We start from the raw sequence: 25,074 nt of genomic DNA, 5'->3' as shown, positions 1-25,074 counted from the left end.
TTGTGGCACTTGCCTTTGAACGTTTTCGGTTTAACTTTACCTTTTTCGCCGATGAACGCCGTTGACTTCTCCACCACATCATTGTGTCGGTCACGCTGCTTTACCTCCTCTGCCAGGAGCCGCTGCTTGACGGTATCGAATTTCAAATCTTCGTCGCCTAGGTTTTCGAGCGCCGTGATTAACGGATCAAAAACTTCCGGAAGAGTCCCAAACAGCGTCACGATCAAATCCGCTTCAGCTAACTCTCCGCCTGCCTGTTTGAGCTGCCGAATCAGGTCTTCGAAAACCACCAGATGACCACGCATGGAATCGCCTTCCTTCATCCTCAACCGTCCAATCTGCTTCCGAACCAGGTTCTGCGTCACCAGAGACTTCTTAGCAAAGGAATTTTCGAGAGCTTGCCACATTTTTTTCGCAGAAGTTTTATCTCGAACGATTTCCAGGCAGTCATCGCCAAGGAAACCGATCAACAGTGACTTCGCTTTTCTGTCCGTCTCGTCAAATTTCGTCTTCACCGCGGCCTCCGCAGTGTCCGCTGGGGGATCATCTGTCAACGTCTTGACCACTCCTTGCGCGTCCAGGAACATCCGTACCCGGAAACTCCAGTTGTGAAATCCAGGACCTCCGCTGAACTGGGGTATTCCGTGCACCGAATCCTTGCTTGAAGTACCCATAACCTCTTGAGTGGTAACGATTTGGAAGATTTCAGGAAGCTTGAAATAAAGACGACTAGTCTTGAGGAGTGAAACTAGTGAAGTGAACATTTAAACAAAATAACAAACTAGGTTGCTAGGGGTCTCAGGTTGGTAGTCGGTACAAATAAACATAGGTTTGCTTAGACTGGATGACTACTCTTCAACAAACATAAATACTCATATATAAAAATGGCGATTCGTGAGGCTATAATAAACATTTCACGAAAGTATTTTGCGCCATTTGTTTTTTTTTTCTATGTCTGTAATAAATCGTATATGAGTATGGTAAAAGTCGCTATTACAGCCGGTCAAAGTTGCATATTCATCCAAACAAATTCGGTAAGTATTTGCCATGTATGTATATGGCCTCCACTTTTGCATGCATATGCCAGTTAGGCGCATTATATGCCAACCAAATTTTAGGGCATATGATGTTATATATACGCTTGTTATGCGATTTAATGTTTGCTGGGCTTGCATGCTTGAACAATTTAATTTATTGTCACTATTATGAGCATTCTGTACTTTCTTATCTTCCTCAACGAATTTCTCCGTTTCGTCAGTGTCCGAGAACGATGCTGATAGTGAATGAACTGGTATGTTAATGTCAATGAATGACAAAACTAGGGATATTTTGTTTTGCTCACATTCCGTGAACGCAGAACAGAACGAAAAACAGAATGAAAAAAAACTGGATGAATCAACTGTGAGTGGCTTGCTGTGATTGTGAAATTTGGCGTTGGTTCATTTTCGGTATCCCGAATGCAATGGTATAATGATCGAATGTGGCCGGAAATTCTGCTGAAAAGATTGATGTGATACAGATATTTCCAAGCACTGGTTCTGACACTCACTTAACCTTTAGTCGATGCATTTTTTGTTTATTCCACAAATAACCATCAGACACAGTTTTCGTTCAATATATTATTGCAATTTCGGACAATTTCGGCAATACTCGGAACTTGACAGTTCGGTATAGTTGTATTGGTGAACCCGAGTGCCAACCCGTGAAACATCTCAGTGCGAAATTAACAGCTTTCGAGGCGAGCCTAGTGCGACACTAGGTGAAAAAAAAACGTTTTGATAGCAGTTAGTGTGGCACTGGGATTGAAACTGAACAAAAACGAATTCGATATTACTGTCACACCGGAAAAAGAGGAAAAAATCAAAAGTGCAAAACTTAGAGCAGCCACTCTTTCATACTTTGCGTTTTGAAACTGTTTATTAAAACGTTTAACTAGATGATCTATTTACCACCAGAGATTTAGTAACTGACACAAGAATTGAAAACTTGTGTTGAAGGGAGCGAGCCTAGTGCGACACTAGGTTGAAACTGAGGGAATAAAAAAATGTTTTGGCAGCATTTAGTGTGGCACTGAGGTTGAAACTGATAGCGAATTCGTTTTTAAAAATGAGTCAGTGCCAAACTGACTCTGTAATAAAAAACGTTTTCAAATTCACGAATGCGGTGGTTTGTTAGTGTGCGTTATATAGTCTGATTTGTTTTTATTTGCGACGACAAATGTACAGTGTCGACGTCTGGTGGCGATATTAGTGCTTCTAAGGAAAATTATTCTCTATCAGATCAGAAGGGCCAAGTGCAGTGTAAAATATAAAAGTTTGAATGAAAATTTTTACTTCATATTGTTTGATTACCTAACACATGTAGTTCTGACACTCACTCAAGCATTTGTTGACGCATTTCCTGTTTGTTCCACAAATAATTACTATTATAATATAAAAGCATCATTAGACACAGTTTTCGTTCAATATGTTTCGGCGATATCGGAAAAAACCTCTTATTTCATCACATAAAATAAATATTCGATACGTTAAAGTAAATTTTCATTCATAATTTTGATTTCGAAAGCAGGTTTATTCCACCTGAATATCCATCATTATTTTCGCCTCCCAATGAAAGCACACGTAGCTTAATGAAGTCTTCGCGAATATACTCTTCAAAATCAGAATCCGAATTGGATTACGATTCCAATAATACAAAAGCAAAAGCATCAGATTTTCTATTTTCATAGTCTTTATTTTCAGATTTTACAAAACAATACTCGGAACTTGACAGTTCAGTATAGTTGTATTAGTGAACCCGTGTGCCAACCCGTGAAACATCTCAGTGCGAAACTAACATCTTTCGGGGCGAGCCTAGTGCGACACTAGGTGAAAAAAAAAACGTTTTGATAGCAGTTAGTGTGGCACTGGGATTGAAACTGAACAAAAACGAATTCGATATTACTGTCACACCGGAAAAAGAGGAAAAAATCAAAAGTGCAAAACTTAGAGCAGCCATTCTTTCACACTTTGCGTGTTGAAACTGTTTATTAAAACGTTTAACTAGATGATCTATTTAACACCAGAGATTTAGTAACTGACACAAGAATTGAAAACTGAAACGGTGTTGAAGGGAACTATACGTGAGTAGGAAACAATAAGAGATGAGAAAATGAGTATTGTCATAATAATTCCATGTATCTGTAAATTGTTTTTGACGGGAAAATTATTATCTCCCATTCCTATCAAATCGGATCACAGTGTTTCATTCATTTCCGTGTGCCGGGGAATCATAATTTCGGAAGCCCGTTGAATACACTTCAACACATTCCTTTTTTTCAGATGCAACTTCAGACTAATCGGATCAATCAGTGGAAAACATATATTCTTGCGAGAGGTCGCCATTGCTGACTGCGGGTAGGCGCCCGACTCGGATTGTGTCCCCTTGGCGGCTTGAGGCCGCCTCGGTTCCTTATTCTCATTAAACGGGGACTTCGTCCATTACATTGACCTCAGAATGAATTTAATTATGAAAAAAGTAGATGGATTTGGACTTAGGGGCACATACGGAAGCTTGACGTAGGACTATGATTGTTTGTAGTAATTGCATTTGAATTGAGTTTTTTCATTGTTTAGAAATCTGTAATTTTTACTCTTTTGATACATCAAATGGATGTCTTGGAAAAAACAGTTTCTTATATTAACTTATATCCTTTAAATGGGTAGTATGAGATAGAATCCAGAAACACATTTTAACATGGACATTATTTGATTTTTTTCATATGGATGTTCAAAAATGCGCACAAAATACCATTAAAACCACTGCCAGCCTTTAAATCATCTGCAATGGGGAATAATTCACAATACGCATCGACTCATATTGTGAACTAATACCCGAATTGTAGGCAAGAAGATTGCTCGTTGCGTTATGAGGAAAAATGAATGACTAGTAAAATCGAAATAACATACCCATTTTAATTGTCAAATTGGTAACTTTTTTCTACTATGTTCACTGTTCATGTTTTAAGCGAAACAAATTCTGGTTAAATTTTCTGCCTAATGATATACAACATAACATATATCGCAATAACGACTCTGCGTAATATGCGCTCAAAATCCCTTATGAATCGTTACATGCTCATTTTCAATAGTGCTACGGTGACGTTAATACGTAAGTGACTATATTATAATCTCGTCACTAATTTCTTGTATTTCAGATTTAACATTATGGAATAACGTGTGCGAGCAGTTCGCAGCGTTATCTAGATAGTTTGTAGTTCTACGTCAATAATATTGCATTTCGTTAGCTTCTTCTTCTTCTTCAATGGCACTAACGTTCCTAGAGGAACTTCGCCGTCTCAACGTAGTATTACTTGCGTCATTTTTATTAGTACTTAGTTGAGATTTCTATGCCAAATAACACGCCTTGAATGCATTTTGAGTGGCAAGCTCTAGAATACGCGTGATCACAGTGCAAGTCGGAGGAAATTTCTTTGACGAAAAATTCCCCCGACCAGAACGGGAATCGAACCCGAACACCCGGCATGTTAGTTATGACGCTAACCACTCGGCCAAGGGAGCACCGTTAGCTAAATTATTCAAATAAACGCTCAGTGTATAATCTTACATAAGTTTTTGTGTAATAATTTTTTTTGGCTCCCTCGGATGTCACATCGAATTTAGCAACTGAATGTATTGTTGTGATATCTTATCAGTGATAATCGCAAATTCTTGGATTTAGGGAATCAAACAGCGGCCAAGCCTTAATTATTACTAAACTATAGCAGTTGAGTGTAAATTCTCTCGTTGATTGTGGATTGTAGTATTGGTTTGATCCAACATACTTTCAATTCCGCAGATCACCGCATCATGGCATCCGCCTCGAGCAGCAGCGCTAAAAATCTTTTCAGCGACTCGAAACGGCGACTGGCAGAAAGGGTTGCTGTGAATGTAAACAACGCCTCCTCCGTCGCTAGACAGATTGTACGTGGTTCAAAGTCGAACGAAATTCTCATGCAAGCGGCCAAAAACTTTGCCTATCACGAAAGCACTGCCGACAACAGTATCCAGAATTTGAAGAAAATGGAAATAATCTTTCAACATTTGAACTATCAGTATGAGGCGATTCATCAGGCTGCCGAGAAGCTGGAATACGTGGAGGAGCAGGTCAACGCAATGGAAAGATGATACAAAAACATCTCCAACGGTGATCAGCCTCCCAGCTATTACTGATTGATGATGACTGTTTTGATGATTGCTTCTGTAAACAAAGCATACCTAGCGCCCCCGAGTGGCGAGCACTCGGAACATGTGACAGCACTGTTGTCATTGGGAACGAACTGTCCAAAATTTCCGCCAAAAGTGCCGACTTTTGTTTACGCTATCAGATAAGTGGTGTTCGCTTGCATTGATGTTCTTTCAAATTTCCTCAATCTCGCAATAAATTAGACTTTGTGGTTATTCGGAAAAGTTGCCTTAGTGTTTTATTGTTCATGTTTCATCACAAGTGCGCGTGAGTGGTAATGAGAAAACACGTATCGTTTGAGGTACACGGGGATAGTTCTTCGGAGGCGAGCACCTCGAGCAGGGATCCTCAGACTCCACGGAGTGGAAATCGATGGAACACGCGGTCCAGACATGTTCCAACACCGAAGATGACAGAGCGGAAAAAGGCTCTGTTTGGTGGATATTGTAAAAAAAGCGAGGGAATAGAAGATGTCGATTTGGGGCCAATGAGTCCACTTAAGTTCAGCAATAGTCCGAAAAGAGTTCCAATGAAATGTTAGTTTTCTGTTTGTTATGCTATGTTCGGTTATCATTTGTTGTTATTTGTCTTACAGCTATGAATATTACTTCCTTCCGTAATATACTTGGTAATGCGTCTCCGGAGAGCGATCGCTCGCTTTCTCCGGATTTTGAAAGCCGATTCTCACGGTCAGATATGTATGAGATTCTACCGGCATCTCACAACAAGGAGAACTTGATGACGGACGAAGAAACACGTCAGTCCTTCACGAACGGGACACCCAAGGCGGGAACTCCTGTGGGAAATACCTTGCTGGATGAAACTAATTCCAACAGCTTGTCTCAACTGATGAATTCTGATTTGAACATTGTGGACAGGAAAAATCACTTACTGAAGACGCCTGGGGTTTCGAACACAAACGGCCAGAAGAAAGAACTTGTGATATCACTTAGGAAACTGAGTTTTCCCTGCACTGCCATAACTCCAAACGATGACAACTCTCCAGCGAACACAAGCTTTGAAAGTAAGGCCCGCACCTCTCTGTCTTTTGGCGATATGCGACCAATTTCAACAAAATCGTTCTATTCGTCCTCGAATCGAAACAATACGCCTAAATCAACTACTCCCAAAAAGGTCTCACCACTTTCGGTGCCAACCTTGGCAAGAATGCCCGTGAAGCGAGCTTCGTCGAGCAACAAAAAACGACGACAGTCGACCAAGAAACACACAAGTTCCATACGACTTGGGAATATCAATCGCGGCGTCTTCCATAGAATTAAAAAACCAACTAAAGCGAAGAGCTTAGTGAAAAAGCTTTCCACCAGCCATATTTTGGAATCGACCATTTCCATATTAGATAAATCGATGGAAAAGAAGAACGAGAGCAGATCGATGCCTGCCACACCGGAGGAACCTCTGCTGAAGCAGCAGCTAAATCGAATCAGAAGAATCCTCCAGGGCACCAGGAACCCCATCGAGCAGGCCAGACCCCTGTCGCTGTCCAAGTCGCTGGTGGATTTGAGTAACACCTCGCTCTACCATGACGATTCCAGCGATGGCGAATCGGATGACGGCCGTGACGGCTCGCTTGCAAACGACCTGCTGCTGAATGCTGAATCGGAGGCGAGTGAGAACGATGATGCCAAATCTGAGGGGGGCGCTAGGAAATTCTTCAAATCCAGCTCCAGCAAACGGATTAAGCGGGAGTATAAAGTTGTGAATAATGTTTGCGCGACCGTGCGGAAAGGTGGCAAAATTCAGCTGAACCAGAGCAAACTGAAGAAGCGGAAGTACAAATCGATGTTTGAGGAAGGTAAGTTGTTTGTTTACGCGGTGGTTATTCTTTTCGGATTGTAGTAAAATGTGTTTTTGAACATATTACTGGAACGGGGATGCATTTACTTCTTCCGATTTGAGCACTGATGAAAGGTCCAGTATGCAGATTGAAGAAAAACAGATTTTTGGAAAGAAAATCATCTTTCATAGACACTTAGAAACACTACGACATTAGTTTGAATTAATACTCCAGTTTTGCTACATTCATTCCATCGCTAAGAGAATAAATGATGGTCACACTTCGCACCTTGCATCTCTTCACCCTAAGGTTCTTCACCAAAGGGAGCATGACTTCCTTCATGATGTTTCTTATATTTTTTTGGTTCAGGAGACAATATCCCTCAAAACTCTACATTGACACAATAAGTGTTTCGAAGTTCGAAGTTCCAAATTTCAAAAACCACATTTATCTGTCAGATTTCCCACTTTTTGAGGAGTTTTCACAAGAAAAGACAGATAAACGTCGGACAGTGTCCAATCATCTTACTCAGAACCAGAGATGCCAACCTCCCTGATTTTTCAGGATTTCCCAGACTTTTTGGCACGCTCCCTGATATCCTGACGAACACTCAATTTTCCCTGATTTTTATAAAATGATCCTGATTTTCCCTGATTTTTTACTTTTTGCTAAATCAGAACAAAAAAATAATTCATAATAAATATACTGGGATCACTGGCAAAGTTCTGTTGGTTGTGTATGAGAACTGTCATAATAGTCTACATTAAAAAGCTTTCCAGTCCGCGCTCATATAATGGTTACTCTTTCTTTCGTTTATCATCTATCTGTTCACGATTTCGAAGGTGTGTATGAGAACGATGAGAACTGTCATAATAGTCTACACTAAAAAGCTTCCCGGTTCGCGCTTTTATAATGCTTACTCTTTCTTTCGATTATACTCTATCTGTTCGCGTTTCCGAAGAAACAGTGTCGATATTTTTCAAATTTTGAAGTTAACGTGAGAGAAATATACTCTATAAAAATCATACGCCCGAAGGTAAATTCGAATGTTATATATTGTTTTATTGTTATTGATGTTTCTAAATTGTCGTAGTTATACTATCACAAATTATACTCGAAAAACGTGTAGTGGTAAAAATGCCTAAAAAAGGACAAGCTCCAGTTGCAAGCGGAAGTTTGCTCAAATATTTCAAAAAAAGCGGTTCGTAAAAAATATAAATCATATGTTGAAGATTATGTTAGTAATCATTGATGATTTTTTTTCCAGAAAATCTTCCAAGTCAGTCGCCTTCGGGAGGAGAGTCGGTTCTGATGGAGGAGTCGATTTCGGAGAAGCAGTCAGTTCAGGAAGAGCAATCGATTCCAGTAGCACGAGAAATAAGTGATTGTGGCAGTGGTCCAACTCTAACCATCGATACGTCAGATGATGACACTGACGACGTCGAGCATTCCGAGCATATTGCAGTAAATAAATCTTCAAATTACGTAAGTAATGGATTTTCGGAGAGTATTCACTCAAATTTCACTCCACTTTTCATTGATTCGATTAGGATGAGCATACTGAACCCCTGTCGAAGAAGCGAAAAAGAGTTGGCCAGAAATACTCCAGAGAATGGGAAAGGCAATTGTCTTGGTTGGCTCCGAGTGCAGATTGTTATTTCGGATTTTGTCGTGTCTGTAAGAAAGACGTAAAAGTTTCCGCTGGTATCAAGGACTTGCTGAAGCACGCCGATACACAAAAGCATCAGCAGAATGAAAGGACACTTAAAGTACCCATGAAGAGCATCGAACAGCTTACGACTTCAAGTCTTAACGAAAAGGTTCGGAATGCTGAATTGCAGATGTGTGCTTGGGGAGCCTCGCGTAATAAGTCCGCTTCCGAAGTTGAGGAATTTGCAGCTATCATGCGTCACATTTGTCCTGATTCGGATATCGCAAAAGGAATCAAGTTGGGACGAACAAAAGTAACCTCTATCATTACTAACGTAGTCGGCGAAGGGTATCATGAAGAACTGATAGCTCATCTCAAAACCGCTAAGTTTAGTTTGATAGTAGACGAGTCCACCGATATTAGCGGAAAAAAATCTCTTGTGTTGATTACGCGGACTTACTTCTGGGAAGGTGATTCTCTAACAATCAAGGATTGTTTTTACAATTTATTTGAAGTTGTCAAAACCGACTCTAGGACTTTGCATGAATTAGTAACCAAGTCATTCAATGAGGATAGGATTCCATACACGGAAAATATGCTTGGATATGGAGCTGATGGTGCAAAAAATATGACAGGGGAAAATTTGTCTCTAGCTGCTTTACTAAAAATTGATTGCCCCTCGCTTTTTGTGATGAAATGTGTTTGCCACAGCATTGCATTGTGCTCTTCCTATGCATGTAAACATATTCCTGATTACGTAGAACAACTTTGTCGGAACATTTATAATTATTTTAGTTGTAGCCAAATGCGTTCGAGCAAATTTAGCGAGATTCAATCGCTACTAGAGCTGAAACCCCTAAAAATGCTACATCCTAGCGCCACACGATGGTTGTCGTTAGAAGGTGTGGTACAGCGAGTTCTGGATCGATTTGATTCACTCAAGACATACTTTGATTGTGCAAAGAGCGTAGATCGAGTCGAAAAGGCGAAAGTTATTTTAATTTACGAAGCATTAAAATCTCCTGATACGAGGCTGTACCTAACATTTTTATCATACATATTGCCAGTTGTAAATCGACTGAATAAGCTTTTTCAGAGTGAAAATCCGGAATTATTTTCATTACACTCAAATGTTTCGAGACTTTTCAAAACAGTGCTGGATAACTTCATGAAACCAGAATATCTTACGAGTTTAAGAAATTATAATGAGATTAAGTTTGAGGCACAACATTACCTTAGCGAGGATGATGTGTATGTAGGAGTAGCTGCAGAGTTATTGATGAGGGAATATGTTTCAGAATGTAAAATTACCCAAGAGAAAGTTTGCGAATTCAAAATCAATATAACAAGATTTTATGTAACATTTGCCCAGCAGATTCAAAGTAGAATCAACTTCAATGATAAAATTATGGTAAATATGTCTATAATCGAACCTAATAACATCAAAATTAGAAAACATTCATCAATTCTTCCACTTCTGATATGCTTTCCTCATTTGGTTAGCAAAGACTCATTCCAAGACATGGATGATGAATTCAGAGAAATTTTGAACATAGATTTTTCTACCATTGAGTGTAGTGATGCCGTAGATTTTTGGGAAAAAATTTTAACGATCAAAAGATCCGGCGACACATTGGCTTTTCCACTTCTGCGAGAGTTCATACCTTGTTTATTAATTCTTCCACATTCCTCTGCTTCGGTTGAACGACTTTTCTCGCAATTCAATCTCAATAAAACGAAGATTAGAAACAGAATAGGAACGGAAACGATGAAAGGTATATTAGCGACCAAAAATTATGTAGAATTAAATAAAAACGATACAGGTTTCATTACATTTTCGAAGCAAATAACATCAAAATATAACAAATCGATGTACAAGAATCTTAGAAGTAAGAACGTGTAAGCATATTTTTTTAATTAAACTGTAATTATAATCAAAAAGTGTTTTATTTCTTGAACAATATATATAAAATTGTTTGTAAAGCAAGATGTTGCAAGAATTATCCGTGGGACACGACAAATGAATTAGCAGGTTCACTACAGATGTTTAAAATCACCGTTCATGTGCATCAGTTGAAACATGGTTACGTAAATCGTTACGGCTTGTGCGTTTCATCGATGCATCGATTTTTTTAAAGCAAATCCTGGCAGGTGAAGAAAACGGGTCGTTTATAACAATCCGGCTGAACCGGTCTTCACCTGAAAAAAAATTATGATATGGGTCAGGTGGTATTGGAGAGGAATTCTGTATTGTGAGCTTCTACCAAGCAACCAGTCGATACATTCCTACAAGTACTGCTCGCAACTGGATAAATTGAAATTAGCTTCCATAATTAGTTAATGTTTAGAATTGTTAGGCTACCTGATAGATTGGAGAACTTCCTGAATTGATTGCAGAACAATACTATGTATATAAAATTCAAGAAAGAATACTTTTGTTTTCTCAAAAATCGGTACGAACTTTACGGACTTATATGAGCTATCCTGATTTTCCCTGATTTTTTTTTCCATTCTCCCTGATTTTTCAAAAAAATAGTTGGCAACCCTGCTCAGAACTGCTCTGTGCACGCTGAATGGGCTGCGTGTTATTCTGTTACAAGGTATAATGAATAATTTGGATTGTATTGGTGTTAGTAGAGCCCTCTAGTTGGTTTCAATCATCATTTTTTATCAGGTTTTGAGCTCGGATTTCAGACAGGATATGGATAGTTCACAAAATGGCTCAGGCATCATCAAACCAGTTTTGATGCTCTCAATTCTTTTAGAGCTGCTTGGCTACACTTTCCCAAAAATGGTATATATGACGAAGTTTTTGGTAAATACTACCAATGATTTCAATTTTTTCAATTCGAATTATTCGTACATATTAAGCGATAAAAATGGGTTGGTATTATCTATGATATAACCGCAAGGTTGACGTGGGACTACCGTTTGTTTGTATTAATTGAATGAAACAATTTTCTAATTCAACTGAATTCAACATATTTGCTGTGTAAGTGTTGGGGAACACAAGTCGGTGGGGACTAAAGTTCCCCTAACATGCATACATTTGCAATGTCAATTTCCCCAGGCACCTTGGTTTTGATGGCTGTGTTGGGGAAACCGTAAATCGGGCCAAAAAAACGGGGTAGTTAGGGCGCTTAGATAGCGCTTGACATTTTACGGTTATTCAATTGCTTATCTCTGAAAAAATAACATTTTATTAACCCTTTGCGGTCGGAATTAATTTCCCTTGGAAAAGATCCTTCGTTGAAATAATGTGTCAGAAATCAATTTCGTTAGCACAAACATCAAATGGACTAACAACGCTTGTCACTATGTAATTGTAGAACATATGGGAATTGAATGTTCAAAATTTTTCCATTATCCTTCAAAGTTTTCCGAAAATTTTCAATTGTCATGTTTGGTTGAAATATGAAATTTGACTCCATTTGCTTGAATAGTTCTCGAGTTATGCAAAAGTTTGTGTTTCATTTGTATGGCAGCCCCCTTCTCCTTATAGAGGGGAGAGAAGTGTTGAACCACCATAGAAACATTTCGTGTCCTGTAAATTTTTCACATGGCAAATTTAGTTCCATTTGCTTCATTGATTCTCGAGTTATTATGATTATTATTATTATTATTAACTAGCTGACCCGGCAAACTTCGTCCCGCCAAAAATTATTTCTATAAAATTTTAGCACTTCTACCAAAACTCGACATTATAAAATCAGATTAATTTCAGACACAATTCTCGTGCCAGTTTTTTCATCCACTTGCAAATAACATGTTTCTCCTTTACATGGAACAAATGTTTGATACAGAAAATATGATATAATGGAGACAGCCCTAAATGGGACAATCCCTTTCTCGAGTTTTTCTCTTATCAATACATTCGGCGAACCATTTTTATTTATATAGATAGAAGACGATATAGGAGTGCGTTTTATCACATTAAATCTATTTCCACTTTCGAACGAAGATCAATTTCGTTACCGCAAACATCAAATGGACTAACAACGCTTGTCAATATGTAATTGTAGAACACATGCGAATTGATTTTTTCAAATTTTCCCATTTTCCTTCAGAGTTTTTCGAAAAATTTCAATTGTCATGTTTGGTTGGAATATGTGCATTATTTTTATGGAACCTCCTCTCCATTCCAGAGAAGGGAGGGGCCATTATAGAAACATTTCTCGTACCCAAAAACCCGCACATCCTAAAGTTGGCTCCATTTGCTTGATTAGTTCTCGAGTTATGCAGGAATTTTTGTTTCATTTGTATGGGAGTCCCCCTTTAGAGAGGGGGAGGAGTGTCGAACTACCATAGAAACGTTTATCGATCCCTAAAACCTCTATATGCTAAGTTTGATTCCATTTGTTTGATCAGTTCTCGAGTTGTTCAGCAACAAATCTCCATAAAAACATTTATTGCTCCCTAAAACCTCCATATGCCAAATTTAGTTCCATTTGCTTGATTAGTTCTCGAGTTATACAGAAATTAGTGTTTCATTTCTATAGCAGCCCCCCCCCCCTCTTAGAAAGGTGGGAGGAGTGTTGAACCACCTTAGAAATGTTTCTTGTCCCCTAAAAATTCCACATGCCAAATTTGGTTCCGTTTGCTTGATTAGTGCTTGAATTATGCAGAAATGTATGCTGCATTTGTATTGCAGTCCCTTCCCCCTCTCAGAGAGAGGGGAGGAGTGTCTATTCACTATAGAAACGTTTCGTGTCCCCTAAAACCTTCGCATGCGAAATTTGGTTTCATTTGCTTGATTAGTTCTCGAGTGATGCAGAAATTTGTGTTTCATTTGTATGGCAGCCCCCCCTTAGAGAGAGGGATGGATGAGGATTTATTGCACCCTAAAAACTCCATATACCTAATTGGGTTTCATTTTCTTGATTAATTTTCGAGTAATGTAGAAATTTCATTAGCATGGCAGCCCCCCCTTAGAGAGGGAGGTGGAGTGTCTAACAACCATAGAAACATTTATTACACCCTTAAACCTCTGTATGCCAAATTTCGTTCTATTTGTTTGATTATTTCTCGAGTAATGAGGAAATTTGTGTTTCATTTGTATGACAGACACCCCCCCCCCTTCGAGGGTCATTAGTGTCTAACCACTATAGAAACATTTACACCCAGGTTTTTTTTACGCGGTTATTTTTTGCGCGGTGTTTTTACGAGGTTTTTTTTACGCGGATTTTCCAATTAACGCGATTTTTTTTACGCGGTACCCGGGTGACGGGGAGCTCACCGGGCGGTACAACGGGACGGGGTTTTTACGGGCAACGATTCGTGAATGTCTTTCCCTGTCTACTTAGCTCTGGACGGCCCAAGAGTGATACTGCACATGCATCGGCAGAAGAGTGTACAAATTACTAGGGAATCTTCTAGTAACAGCAGATGACCTCATTCGTGAGGAAAACCGAACTATAGCTACCAGTAACCAACGAAATTGCAGGAAAAAACTACGGGTTTTCGGAAGCGAGCAACACTCAACTTTTTACTTCCGTTCCGTTCCGTTCAATTAACGCGGATTTTCGAATTAACTTGGTTTTTTACGCGGTTTTTCCAATTAACGCGGTTTTCTCACGCGGTTTTTTTGCGGGGTACGTATCCCCCGCGTAAAAAAACCTGGGTGTATTGCACCTTGAAACCTCCATATGCCTAATTTGGTTTCATTTTCTCGATAAATTCTCGCAGAAATTTATGTTTCATTTGTATGGCAGTCCCCCCCTAAGAGAGGTGGGAGGACTATCTAACCTCCATAGAATCATTTATTGCACCCTAAAACCTCCACGTGCCAAATTTCGTTTGATTTGCTTGATTAATTCTCGAGTAATGTAGAAATTTGTGTTTCATTTGTATGGCAGCCCCCCCTTCCCCGTCCCCAAAAACCCCTACATACCAATTTTTATGTCGATCGGTTCAGTAGTTTTCGAGTCCATAAGAATCAGACAGACAGATAGACAGAAATCCATTTTTATATGTATAGATCTTCGACCTGGTCGCACAGATCTTAAACTTAAACTACGTTCATAACTAAATTTTTAAAAACGTTTTTGGTCATTTTAAATTCGAAACTGCTGCTAACATTGTTGAATACCCTTAGGCAGCTTCTTAACGGGCTGTTGAACCCATTACTTGTTCTATGTCTAGGAATGATAATTAAAGGCAATTGTCTAAGTTGATGTTGTGGAACGTAAAACGAAACTTTTTCAGGTAGGTCCGGACAATCGATGTTGTTTTTCAAAAGGTCGAATATGAACAGCCGCTGTGTCTGGGTCCTTCCTGCTGATAGTAACTGAAGGTCTATAAGTTGGCAGCGAGCCGCATAATCAGGGAGACGAGTCGAATTGTTCCACGGAATGTTACGGAGGACGAAGCGCAGGAATTGCCTTTGTACACGTGGTACACTTGAGCAACGTGGTACGGTGACCAGATCGGCGAGGCATATTCCAGAGTACTGCGCACTAACGTACAGAAGAGCGCTTCCAGGGCATAGACGTCGTTAAACTGCGATGCGTTCCGGCGGATGAATCCGAGAACAGAAAACGCTCAGTAAACAAACTTAATCAGACAAATTCGAACAGTTTGAACTACTTTGGACTATTTTGGTTTTTGTCAAATGTGTCAAATACAGTTGTGATGATAGTGGTGATGGAAGCCCCCTGGTTCCAATGAATGACATTAGTTTCCCGCGAGAATTTACTCATCGAACGCTGTTATGACTTGTGAAGTTTTTTTCAAAAATTAAATCAAATCTTTCATTAATGATTGATGAATCGACAGACCTGAATCAAATGGTGCATCCGTAATGATGGGCAGCAATAATTCAGTGATGAGGCTTTTGAAGAAAGAGTACCCATGTTTAATAGTGGTTAGCTGTACATGCCACTCTTTGGCGTTATGTGCGAGCCATGCTTGCGAGAAAATGCGAAATGAATTCCGAGACCTATGCTTGAAGATAGTATGCAGGAAGATAATGAGCGATATATCGTTGGGGATAGAAAAATCTTGGAACAAGATTTTAAATGTAGCAAGAGCGAATGGAACGTTAGCCTTTCTCTTGCCTCGAAACCTTGTATTTAATTTTCTCATCATTCCACATTCATCAGCGGCTGTTGAGCGTATTTTTCCGCAATAGAATGCGAACAAAACAAAATTTCGAAACCGTCCCGCGGCAGAAACTTTGAACGCAATTATAAAATCGAAATCATTTGTTAAAGTCCAAGGTGGAAGTGTATCAGTTCAATTGTCAAACGACATCAAGGCTCAATACTGCAAGACAATGTATAAACACCACGAGGAAAGTGAGGACTAAATGAATGTTTTCAACGCGAAACGAAACAGAATAAACTCATTCCGTCGGTTTTTCCTAATAATACAATTAAAATGTTTTTTATTTGGAATAATTCTCTATGTATCTGAAACTCTCAATCTCAATCTATATTACAAATCAAATTAGACCTCTGTGCAAACAAAATTGCACAGTAAACTTTTTGCATAGGACTTAAAATTGGAAAATAGTCTTATTCAGAAAACTACTGGCAAGCTATACCAGTGATCACGAGCTTAAAAATATGGACATGTACACTTTATTGCAAATATGCAATTATTACTTCGCACTTAATTCTATTAATTCATACCACGAGTGAACGTAATTACCTTGCATTTAGTGATGGTCATATGCATGCCATTATCGGAGAACCATTGCGAAGTGATGTCGATATACGTTTGTAGCGCAGTACAATCCAGTAATAACTTGAATACCCCGAATATTTTAGGTCGTCTGCATTAATAGCTTCCTGGATGACAGTCTGGGACATAGATCATTTATAAAGAGAACAAATATATAAGGGGCCCAGTACTCTTCTCTGTGGAACACCGGACGCTATTTCAAATAATTCCGATCGTGCAGATTTGAGTTGTACGAACGCCTCCCGGCCCGTTAGGTAAGATAGTAACCAGCAGTGCAGACAAAAATCATCCTCACAGCAATAAAAAGCACAGCAACGACGGGTAACGTTTTCTTCATCCTCGCCCAGCACAACTTCTATAAAGCGCAACACAAAACACTTCCTCACGCAATGGAGAAGTTATGACGAGGCCGCAGCCGACTGAGACGAAATTATCTTCCTCGAGCAAATGTGCCGGGGCGACGCAGCAATTCTATGAAGCGTCTTGGTAAATAAAATGGGCGAGGAAAACACATTCGAAATCTTCGTTCTTACCATGTCGTATAACGAAAAGTGATATAGCTATTATATTATATGTTGATTTCATTTTTTTTTCATTACTTTTCATAAACGGTTGAGATTTTGCAAAGTGTTGAAATTTCATAAATTTTTGAAAATGCATATCTCCATTTTGGTGAGTCGGACATGGCACCACCAAGACGGGTCTATGGTACTAGGTGAGGCCGTTTCGTCACTAAGTTGGTTAGGGGAGCAGTATATAAAAATTGTACGGAAGAAAGCAGAAGGGGAATGATTTGCTTGAAGCGTGAAAGAGACAGACTGATCACGAGTGAGCTTGGGCACAAGCGTATTGTGTTTTGTTTACAAACAAAACACAGTAGACTTCCAAGATGGCTGCAGAGCGGTTTTAGCATATTGGCCCACCTTTGGATATACTTCTAGGCGCCTTGGGCACCACTATATGTACGTTAAACTTTGTTAAATTGAAAAAGGTTTTAAATAAAAAAGTGGGTGGGTTATATCTATGATATAACCGCAAGGTTGACGTGAGACTACCTTAGCTTAGCAATCATTCTTTTGTATTGATTAAATTCTTTATTGAATGAAACAATTTCCAAATTCAGTTGAATTCAATATAATTGCTTTGTGAGTAAAAGATTGTATAATTCATGCATTGTGATATATTATGTTCTTCGTTACAAGTAAATTTAATGACAGGCCTTTTGGTATGATGCCTAGGACAAAATATATGTACGGAAGAATTCTCAAACGATTATTTTATTTTAAATACTAAACGGTTCACGGTTCATTTAAATATTCGAATGATTTGTCAAGATATTACTAGTAGTAACTTTCTTCGTTTTTTATCTAATCTCACCGACGTTACTAATTCAATAAAATCAGATAAAAATGTTTGAAGTTATGCACAATTCAAAACAAATGATAAAGAAAATACAATTCGAACAATTTCCATAGGAAACTGATCGATTTGGCTGAAAATGTGTGTTCTTCCAAGAGAGTAGCATCTCTAAATATAACCTTGATACGCGCCAGTAATGCAATCTCTCTCGAGATGAAAAATGAAAGGTGGGAAGCTTTTCTAAATCTGTGACGTCACAGATTTTGTTTATGTATATTACTTTTCTTATAATAGTCCACTACATAGGAAAAGTGTTGTTATTAAAAATGAAAATAAGGAAATGAAATGAACGAACTAGTTTTTTTTTCCTAAATCAATGCTAGCGTTCAAAACCATAAGGGCCCAACTGAAATTTTAGCAGAAACTGAAATTTCAGTATTGTTGAGGTGTTCTAAACTTTATTTCAATTTTATTTTACTTCTCGTTACATCGACCAAAAACGTAAATGAACAAAGTCAGAGTTACAAAATCGTTTTTTCCTTTGGCGGAAAACATTTTACAGTGCATGAGAAAAAAGTAGCAAGTTTTTTTTCCGTGTAAAATGCACTTGAAAAATAAATTGAATAGACTCCATATGACCTAAATTGAGACGGAAAGTTTTCTGCTTCCGCCCTAGTTTTAGATGAATGAAGTGTTCAGCACCCTAATTGTGAAAAAAGGAATTACAATTGCTGACAAGAGATAAACTACCATGAAGATGCTCTAAAATCCAAACATAGTAAAAATTGGAATACTAATTCTGATATAAGAAGAAATAAAAAAAATGAAACATTTTGGTTCGTGACATGTTCTGTTTATTTTTCAAATGATGAATGTAACGCGAAAATTCTATATATTTTCTGTATATCCTCTTTCAACGTTATTCGTTGACACATTCAATTTTGTACCATTTGAGTAACTGACTGTTATGCCTGGTATGTGAACTTCTTATCTTCCTGGCTACTAATACAATCGAAGTTTAACACAAGCAAAACCCGTGAATCTTCCCACCTTCTATTTTTCATCTCGGTTCAACACAACCAAAACCCGTGAATCTTCCCACCTTCTATTCTCCATCTCGAATCTCTCTGACATACTCTCTGACACAGCACGGACTTTTCAAACGACCCTCGTATATAAATACTGGTTGCTGTAGGTTCAATTTATTTACTTGTGGTTACTGATTGAATCACCTAATAAATAAGATTGTAGTCTATTTACCACCCAGCAAACATTAAATCGCATAACAAGCGTATATATAACATCATATGCCCTATATCTTGGTTGGCATATAACGCGCCTAACTGGCATATGCATGCAAAAGTGGAGGCCATATACATACATGGCAAAAGCTTACCGAATTAATTTGGATGAATATGCAACTTTGACCGACTATAATAGCGATTATGTTGAAATTGAATTGCGATCTAATATGAATATATTCATGAATTGTCAACGCACATAATTCGACTTTTGCCATACTCATATACGATTTATCACAGACATAGAAAAAAAACAAATGGCGCAATATATTTTCGTAAAATGTTTATTATAGCCTCACGTATCGCCATTTTTATATATGAGTATTTATATTTATAGAAATAATAATTATTTAATTTACTTGTGTTGGGAGTGGAATATAAAAGTTTAAAATGGCACAGATTGATGTTTGGTTAAAACTGCTCCGATGTGGGTTCGAACTCCGGTCATCTGGATTATCATACACCAGCTATCTCGCGCGGCTATCTGAAATTTAATTCAACAGCGGTTAAAACTTGTACATATGATTCGATATGATATTACCTAATACATTCTATGCAGAAGGATCAGTCATTGCTGGTTGCCGATTTTATTATTTAATTAATTAATTTAATTAATAATTTATTTATTTAATTTATCCATTTTTGTAATGTGTTCAGACATTGCTGTTATGAAATTAAACTTGTCAATGTTAAAGCATTTCATTGACATTTCAATATGATGTAATATGTTCTTTATTAGGATCTAATATGATTTACTGTTCCATGATTTTCTTCAGCATGCGACACGATTTACTGCAGTACTGAATCGATTTAAATTATACGCTTATACGACACACAAACTGCATCAGCGTAATATACGAATATGATGCGAATTAAATATATTTTATGACAATGAACATCATAAAACTGATGTTTATTATACCGAATTGCGACTTAATTTGATAATGATATATAAAATCGTGTTCTTACATTTAATGCGATTTCGAATATACACGATACATACTTTGACTGATATTATATGCGATTATGATTTATTCTGATTTCTTGTAAGACTTAGTACGTGCAAAATTATACGATTTAATGTTTGCTCGGCAGGCATGCTATTTCAGAAAACGGGCGAATTTGCTGGATGAATGCAAGGAAACTACGATGGTCATTCGGAAACACTTATATTGTGATAGTGGCACTACTGTAAGAGGCTCTTTGTATAGAATATACTAATTTCGATTCAGTTGCACGAATTCAAACAAATATTACGGTTCTTCACGGTGTTATATATACCACAAACCTACAAAGTAGGTTTCAACAGAACGGTTTCCATGGTGTTCTATCTGATACTTGTCAGTCGAGTAAACAAAGAACTGAATATATTCTGACTTTGCACACTAGTGCGTTTCGAACGTTACTTTCTTCAGTACAAATTATTCTATTTTTTTTTAATTGTTAATTCTATTATTAAGCATGGCTACGCTCAGTTATGGTTGGAAATAGTTGCAACTTGCTGCCGCGCGACTATCTTCATCGTTTGTCCGCAACACGAAGAGAATATTATTTGTTCCTTCGCCTTAGGGAGTAACGAAGACTTTTATTTTTTCTTCTCCTTTGTGGGACGGGAATGACTAATGTCACCCCTGGTAACCAGTCCGTGATCCAGTTTGGAAAGCCCATGTGCTTCAGCTTCTCCACTGCGAAGGCATGCGGTACAGTGTCAAAGGACTTGATTTCGACGTTCCATTTCCTGGAACAAGCTGCTTGCGTAGCCTGATGTTGTTGAGCGACGAGGAACAAATCCATGCTGGTATTCAGAAATCAACGCCAGTATGACTTTATGAATAAGGGATTCTAGAATTTTCCTAAGCAACAGAGTATCGAGATACCGCGGTAGTTCTCGACACGTTGCAAGTTTCCAGCTTTATGAATGGGGATCATAGAAGCAGTTTCCCACATAACCGGAAACGTTTTCTTTTGCACGGATCGATTAAATAGTAGTGTCAAAGGATCCTCTAGAGACGTGACCCAATTTTTGAATAGAAGTGGTGGTAAACCATCGACTCCTGCTCCTTTTGCCACATCGAGATCTTCTAATGCATTCCGCACTTCTGCCCGAGAGAAATCGATGAGGGGCAGATGAACGTTATAGGAAGGCACATCTTGGAAACTACTTTGATTATTTTAAAGAGAGGTAAAGCTGAACACACTTTGAAAGTAGTTTGAAAATAGATTTGCAGCTTCTTCGGCAGAGGTAGTCGTTGATGAGTTGTAGCTTACGTTGTTGGGCACACGATCATCTGTATTTTTACAGAGTGTCGAAGGATTTTTCTTCAGCAGAGACAAGACATTCCTTATAGCTGACTTCAGCTTGACGTAGAAGATCTCCATTTGAATTTGTTTTAGATTCGAAGAAACGCTTATTACTGCTTGTTTCGTATTATTGTGTTGTGTTTCTTGCGAGTTATGTGGTGTAGTCAAATCTAACCATCAGATTACACTCTTCACAGTGGAAAAGTTCCACCCAAACAAAAAGTATAATAAGGATATTCAGGATAATACGGAAATTACAAATAAATTACCGTCGACAATTCCTCGTTCATACAAGAAATGTGAAATGTTCATACAAGAAATGTGAAATAATGAAAAAAATCTGAATTTTTTTCCGAGTTAGTCTACTTGTCATATGAACAGTTTGAACAGGCGGACCAGGCGCCACTTTTGTTATGGCCGTACTAGACAAGAAACCGCATCACTAAAACGGGTATAACTCGGTAAATAATGAGATTTTCGAAAAATCCTTTTTAGAGTATATGTTTGAATGTCTAAACTTCAGAAATATAAAGAAAAAAATTGATTTTCAAATTTCTAGACTAGAATACTGCCTGTAGGAATTCCACTTCAAATGAATTATTACATGTATTACGATATATTATTCCAATGTAGACTTTGACTTCGAATCCGAACAGTTGGAGGTGGATGATATCATCAGCAAACTAAATCAATCCAATGATGGTGGTGGTGGTATTGTGCAAAAAATCGATTCTCAGCAATCGTCAGCTCGGGAATGCCAACCACAACCCGTGGAAATCGAATTCATCGACGCTCTGCGCAACGAAGTCAGCAATGATGAGCCAATTCCCGTGCAATCGAACATTATTTTTGTCGATCGACTATCTCCTCTGAGTGACTCTCAGGATAACAACTGCATGCAGGAGGTTCCTGCAGGTGATGTTTGTTCCCCGAATGGTGAATACCACCAATCGCCGATGACTCAGATACGAACTATGACTTCCGAAATGAGCATCACGAAGGCAGTCAATGGTAATCATAGTCACAGAAGAAAAAAAGTTTACGCTATTTAATATTTACTTTCTTACAGTTACGGACCTTTTAAGCAAAGCCGGCGACGAGGGAGGAAAACTATTCCCTATCTTCTACAGAGATCACCAGCGAGCGGTCGCGAATGCGGAAACATCACAAGATACTTATGTCGGTCTGTTCGACTCCGCTTGGCGACAGCAAAAGCGACTCCAGACATGGCGTCCGATAGGACCTAGTCAAATGCAGATAGATGCAGGTCAGAAGCAATACGGAGCACGGCAATGTCCAGAATGTGATCTAGTTTACAGTGTTCATGAACCGGAGGAGGAGTTGATTCATGAGAACTATCACAACTCGATACATGTATTGAGATTCAATGGGTGGAAAAACGAACCTGCTGTTGCCCATGTGCCCGAGTGGGATGTTACGGGGAGGATTTTGGGGATTCCCATTGTCCTAGCGATGGACAAGCATAGACTGCGGAAGGTTCAGCAGGTGTTGGATGTCGTAGATCGTGAGCTGGGATATGTGGAACCATGTCAGTTGACACAAGGCTCTGTTGTTTATTTGGCGGTTGCACGATCAATGGTGCTCGGAGCTTGCGTGGTTCAACCGTTACAGTGTGCCAATCGATTACTCACCATAGAAGGCATCGAAGGGTCGATCGATTGCTGCACAACGGAAACCTATCCTGTGAGGTATTGCAAATCATTTAAACGACGGAGATTCAAGTTCGGATAAATTCTGTTTTTGTTTTTCTAGATGTGGTATTTCTCGGATATGGATATCTCCCAGATTCAGGAGACATGGCATTGCGCGCACGTTACTTACTGTTATCAAGTCTCACTTCATCTTCGGCAAGCAGATGAGCTATGACGAGATTGCCTTTAGCGCCCCGACCGAGGCTGGCAAACGGTTGGCGGAAAGCGTCACTGGACGTAAAGATTTTCTCATTTATATGTAATATTGCTCCTCGCGAGTCACTCCTTGTATATGTTTCTTTTTGTTTCATTGTACATTTTTTATCCTGTTGCCCATTTTATTTTTGTTGATCTTTTTAGACCATGACAATAATGACAATATTTCGTGATAATGCTTTTTTAATTTTTTGTTTACTTATTTACGATGTATTCTCATGAAAAGCCATACATTGAACTACAAATGTACAATAAAAAATCAGTTAATCGTTATGATAGATGTATTTTGGAATCCCCTGCCCTGTCTAGAATTCGATATATGACTTGTATATCAGTGCAAGTGGGAACAATATCTTATCGAAACAATTCTCCTGCATGTATCATGCCCGATGAGTTTGCTGCGGTGTTCATAGCTGCGAGGATATTGTTGAGATGGGCAAAACGGTTCATTTCAGTGTGCGGCTCAGAGCCGCTCGTTCATTGAAACGAGCCGGCTCATTTGAATGGCTTGATGGCTCTTCTCAAGAAGCGATTTATTTGGATTTGTAAAGAAGGAAGCCGTGAAAAATAAAGTTTCAAACATTAATTTGTGCATAGAACAACAAAAACATTACATTATTCTAGGTTTTCTCTAAAAAATTTTCATCACATCACATCACACTGCATATTTTCTTTATAATCATGATGTTATCTGATGAAAGTTTATTCCGTCTTTCACACAAAAATGTTCTGCATTTGAGAAAATTCGCTCACATGGCGCTGAAGTCGCTGGAATACAGTCTTTTCAGAACGATTTCGTACAGCAGAGAACAGAGTTTCTTTCTTTTCTCCAAAGCAAAGGGTGGCTTATTCTTTGCAAATGTGGTTCCGCTAAATACATGTCTAGCTTAATTAATGGAGCGGGTGGCGAATTCTAACCTCCTCCCGGTGGCGAAACAGTCCTGGTTTGGTGCGAACGACTGGAGGCTCCCAACTGTTCTCGTCGAGAACGGTATCAGGAACAACTTCCGAGCCGGGGCGAGCTCGACCGATCTGCTAGAATATTTCAAGGCCGTCATAGGAGGAAAATACTGTCTCCACGAGATCAGATATTCGGACGGCTCAAAAGGACCATCAGGGGCTTGATTTGGGGCAAGCGATAGTAGTCTAATTTCTAGCAAGAAACTTGCGAACATCTGCCAGGTTTTCTCGGCCGAGGTGGCCGGCATCACAATTTCATCTTTCAAGCCGTTGTTGGTCGTTTCCGATTCGGCGAGCGCCATTGAAATTGTGAAATTGTGGATCACCAACTCTTTTCGCATCTTTTGGACCGAAAGATGGTTAACAGAGAGAGGACAGTTCCTCAGAAAAATCAGCTGCCATGCAAAGCCTGTCAGGTTCAACGACGAGAAAAGAATGAGAGAATAACGAATCCTGTCCAGAATGAGGACCGGTCACTGCTCGGTCTCACATGGATTCAACAGAGGACCCTTCCATCTACTCTGCGACCACAGTTCACAACTCCGTGGAACACTTCCTCTGTGGTTGCCCCAAATATGATGATCTGCGAAATCTCCATGGAATTAGCGGGAGTATACGAGATGTCTTGAGCGTCTTGAAGATGCCGAACTTTTTTTTCAAGATTTAGTCCACGATCCACGATGAAGGGGAATAAGAACACTTCGGCATCTTCAACTGCACGGCTTCCTCTCCATTGGCCTGGAGCCACGAACCATAGACATCTTTTTTTTTGTTTTTTTGTCAAATAATGTTTTGGAAATGGTTTTTTTGACGTGGGACTACGTCTAACCGGAATATACGGGTGGTAAAATGAAAACCTAAACACAGAACATG

General features: G+C 38.9%; 2 protein-coding genes across 3 annotated transcripts; both read left to right on the top strand.

The window, feature by feature from the left end:
• The first annotated feature begins 4,646 nt into the window (after positions 1-4,646).
• Positions 4,647-5,409, top strand: LOC129769847 (BLOC-1-related complex subunit 7). Of its 2 annotated transcripts, none has more exons than XM_055772343.1 (2): positions 4,647-4,771; positions 4,837-5,399. In XM_055772343.1, the coding sequence occupies exon 2, from the start codon at positions 4,848-4,850 to the stop codon at positions 5,163-5,165; it is 318 nt and encodes a 105-aa protein (XP_055628318.1). In that variant the 5' UTR covers positions 4,647-4,771; positions 4,837-4,847; the 3' UTR covers positions 5,166-5,399. The 2 variants fall into 2 exon arrangements, with proteins under 2 accessions (XP_055628318.1, XP_055628319.1); XM_055772344.1 differs by having other exon boundaries at positions 4,659-4,764; positions 4,837-5,409.
• Positions 5,410-5,491: 82 nt separating this feature from the next.
• On the top strand, positions 5,492-23,510 carry LOC129769846 (N-acetyltransferase eco). The gene is made up of 5 exons (XM_055772342.1): positions 5,492-5,759; positions 5,819-7,036; positions 21,947-22,324; positions 22,383-23,022; positions 23,087-23,510. The coding sequence occupies exons 1-5, from the start codon at positions 5,501-5,503 to the stop codon at positions 23,286-23,288; spliced, it is 2,697 nt and encodes an 898-aa protein (XP_055628317.1). The 5' UTR covers positions 5,492-5,500; the 3' UTR covers positions 23,289-23,510.
• Positions 23,511-25,074: the final 1,564 nt, after the last annotated feature.

Source organism: Toxorhynchites rutilus, chromosome 2, assembly GCF_029784135.1.
Source record: "Toxorhynchites rutilus septentrionalis strain SRP chromosome 2, ASM2978413v1, whole genome shotgun sequence".
Lineage (NCBI taxonomy): Eukaryota > Metazoa > Arthropoda > Insecta > Diptera > Culicidae > Toxorhynchites > Toxorhynchites rutilus.
This window is presented reverse-complemented; position numbering and strand designations above follow the sequence as displayed.

Coding starts and splice junctions, on each gene's coding strand:
- LOC129769847 (XM_055772344.1), top strand. CDS start 4,848: ATGGCATCCGCCTCGAGCAGCAGCGCTAAAAATCTTTTCAGCGACTCG.
- LOC129769846 (XM_055772342.1), top strand. CDS start 5,501: ATGAGAAAACACGTATCGTTTGAGGTACACGGGGATAGTTCTTCGGAG. Junction 22,325..22,382: donor CATCACGAAGGCAGTCAATG/GTAATCATAGTC, acceptor ACTTTCTTACAG/TTACGGACCTTTTAAGCAAA. Junction 23,023..23,086: donor ACGGAAACCTATCCTGTGAG/GTATTGCAAATC, acceptor TTGTTTTTCTAG/ATGTGGTATTTCTCGGATAT.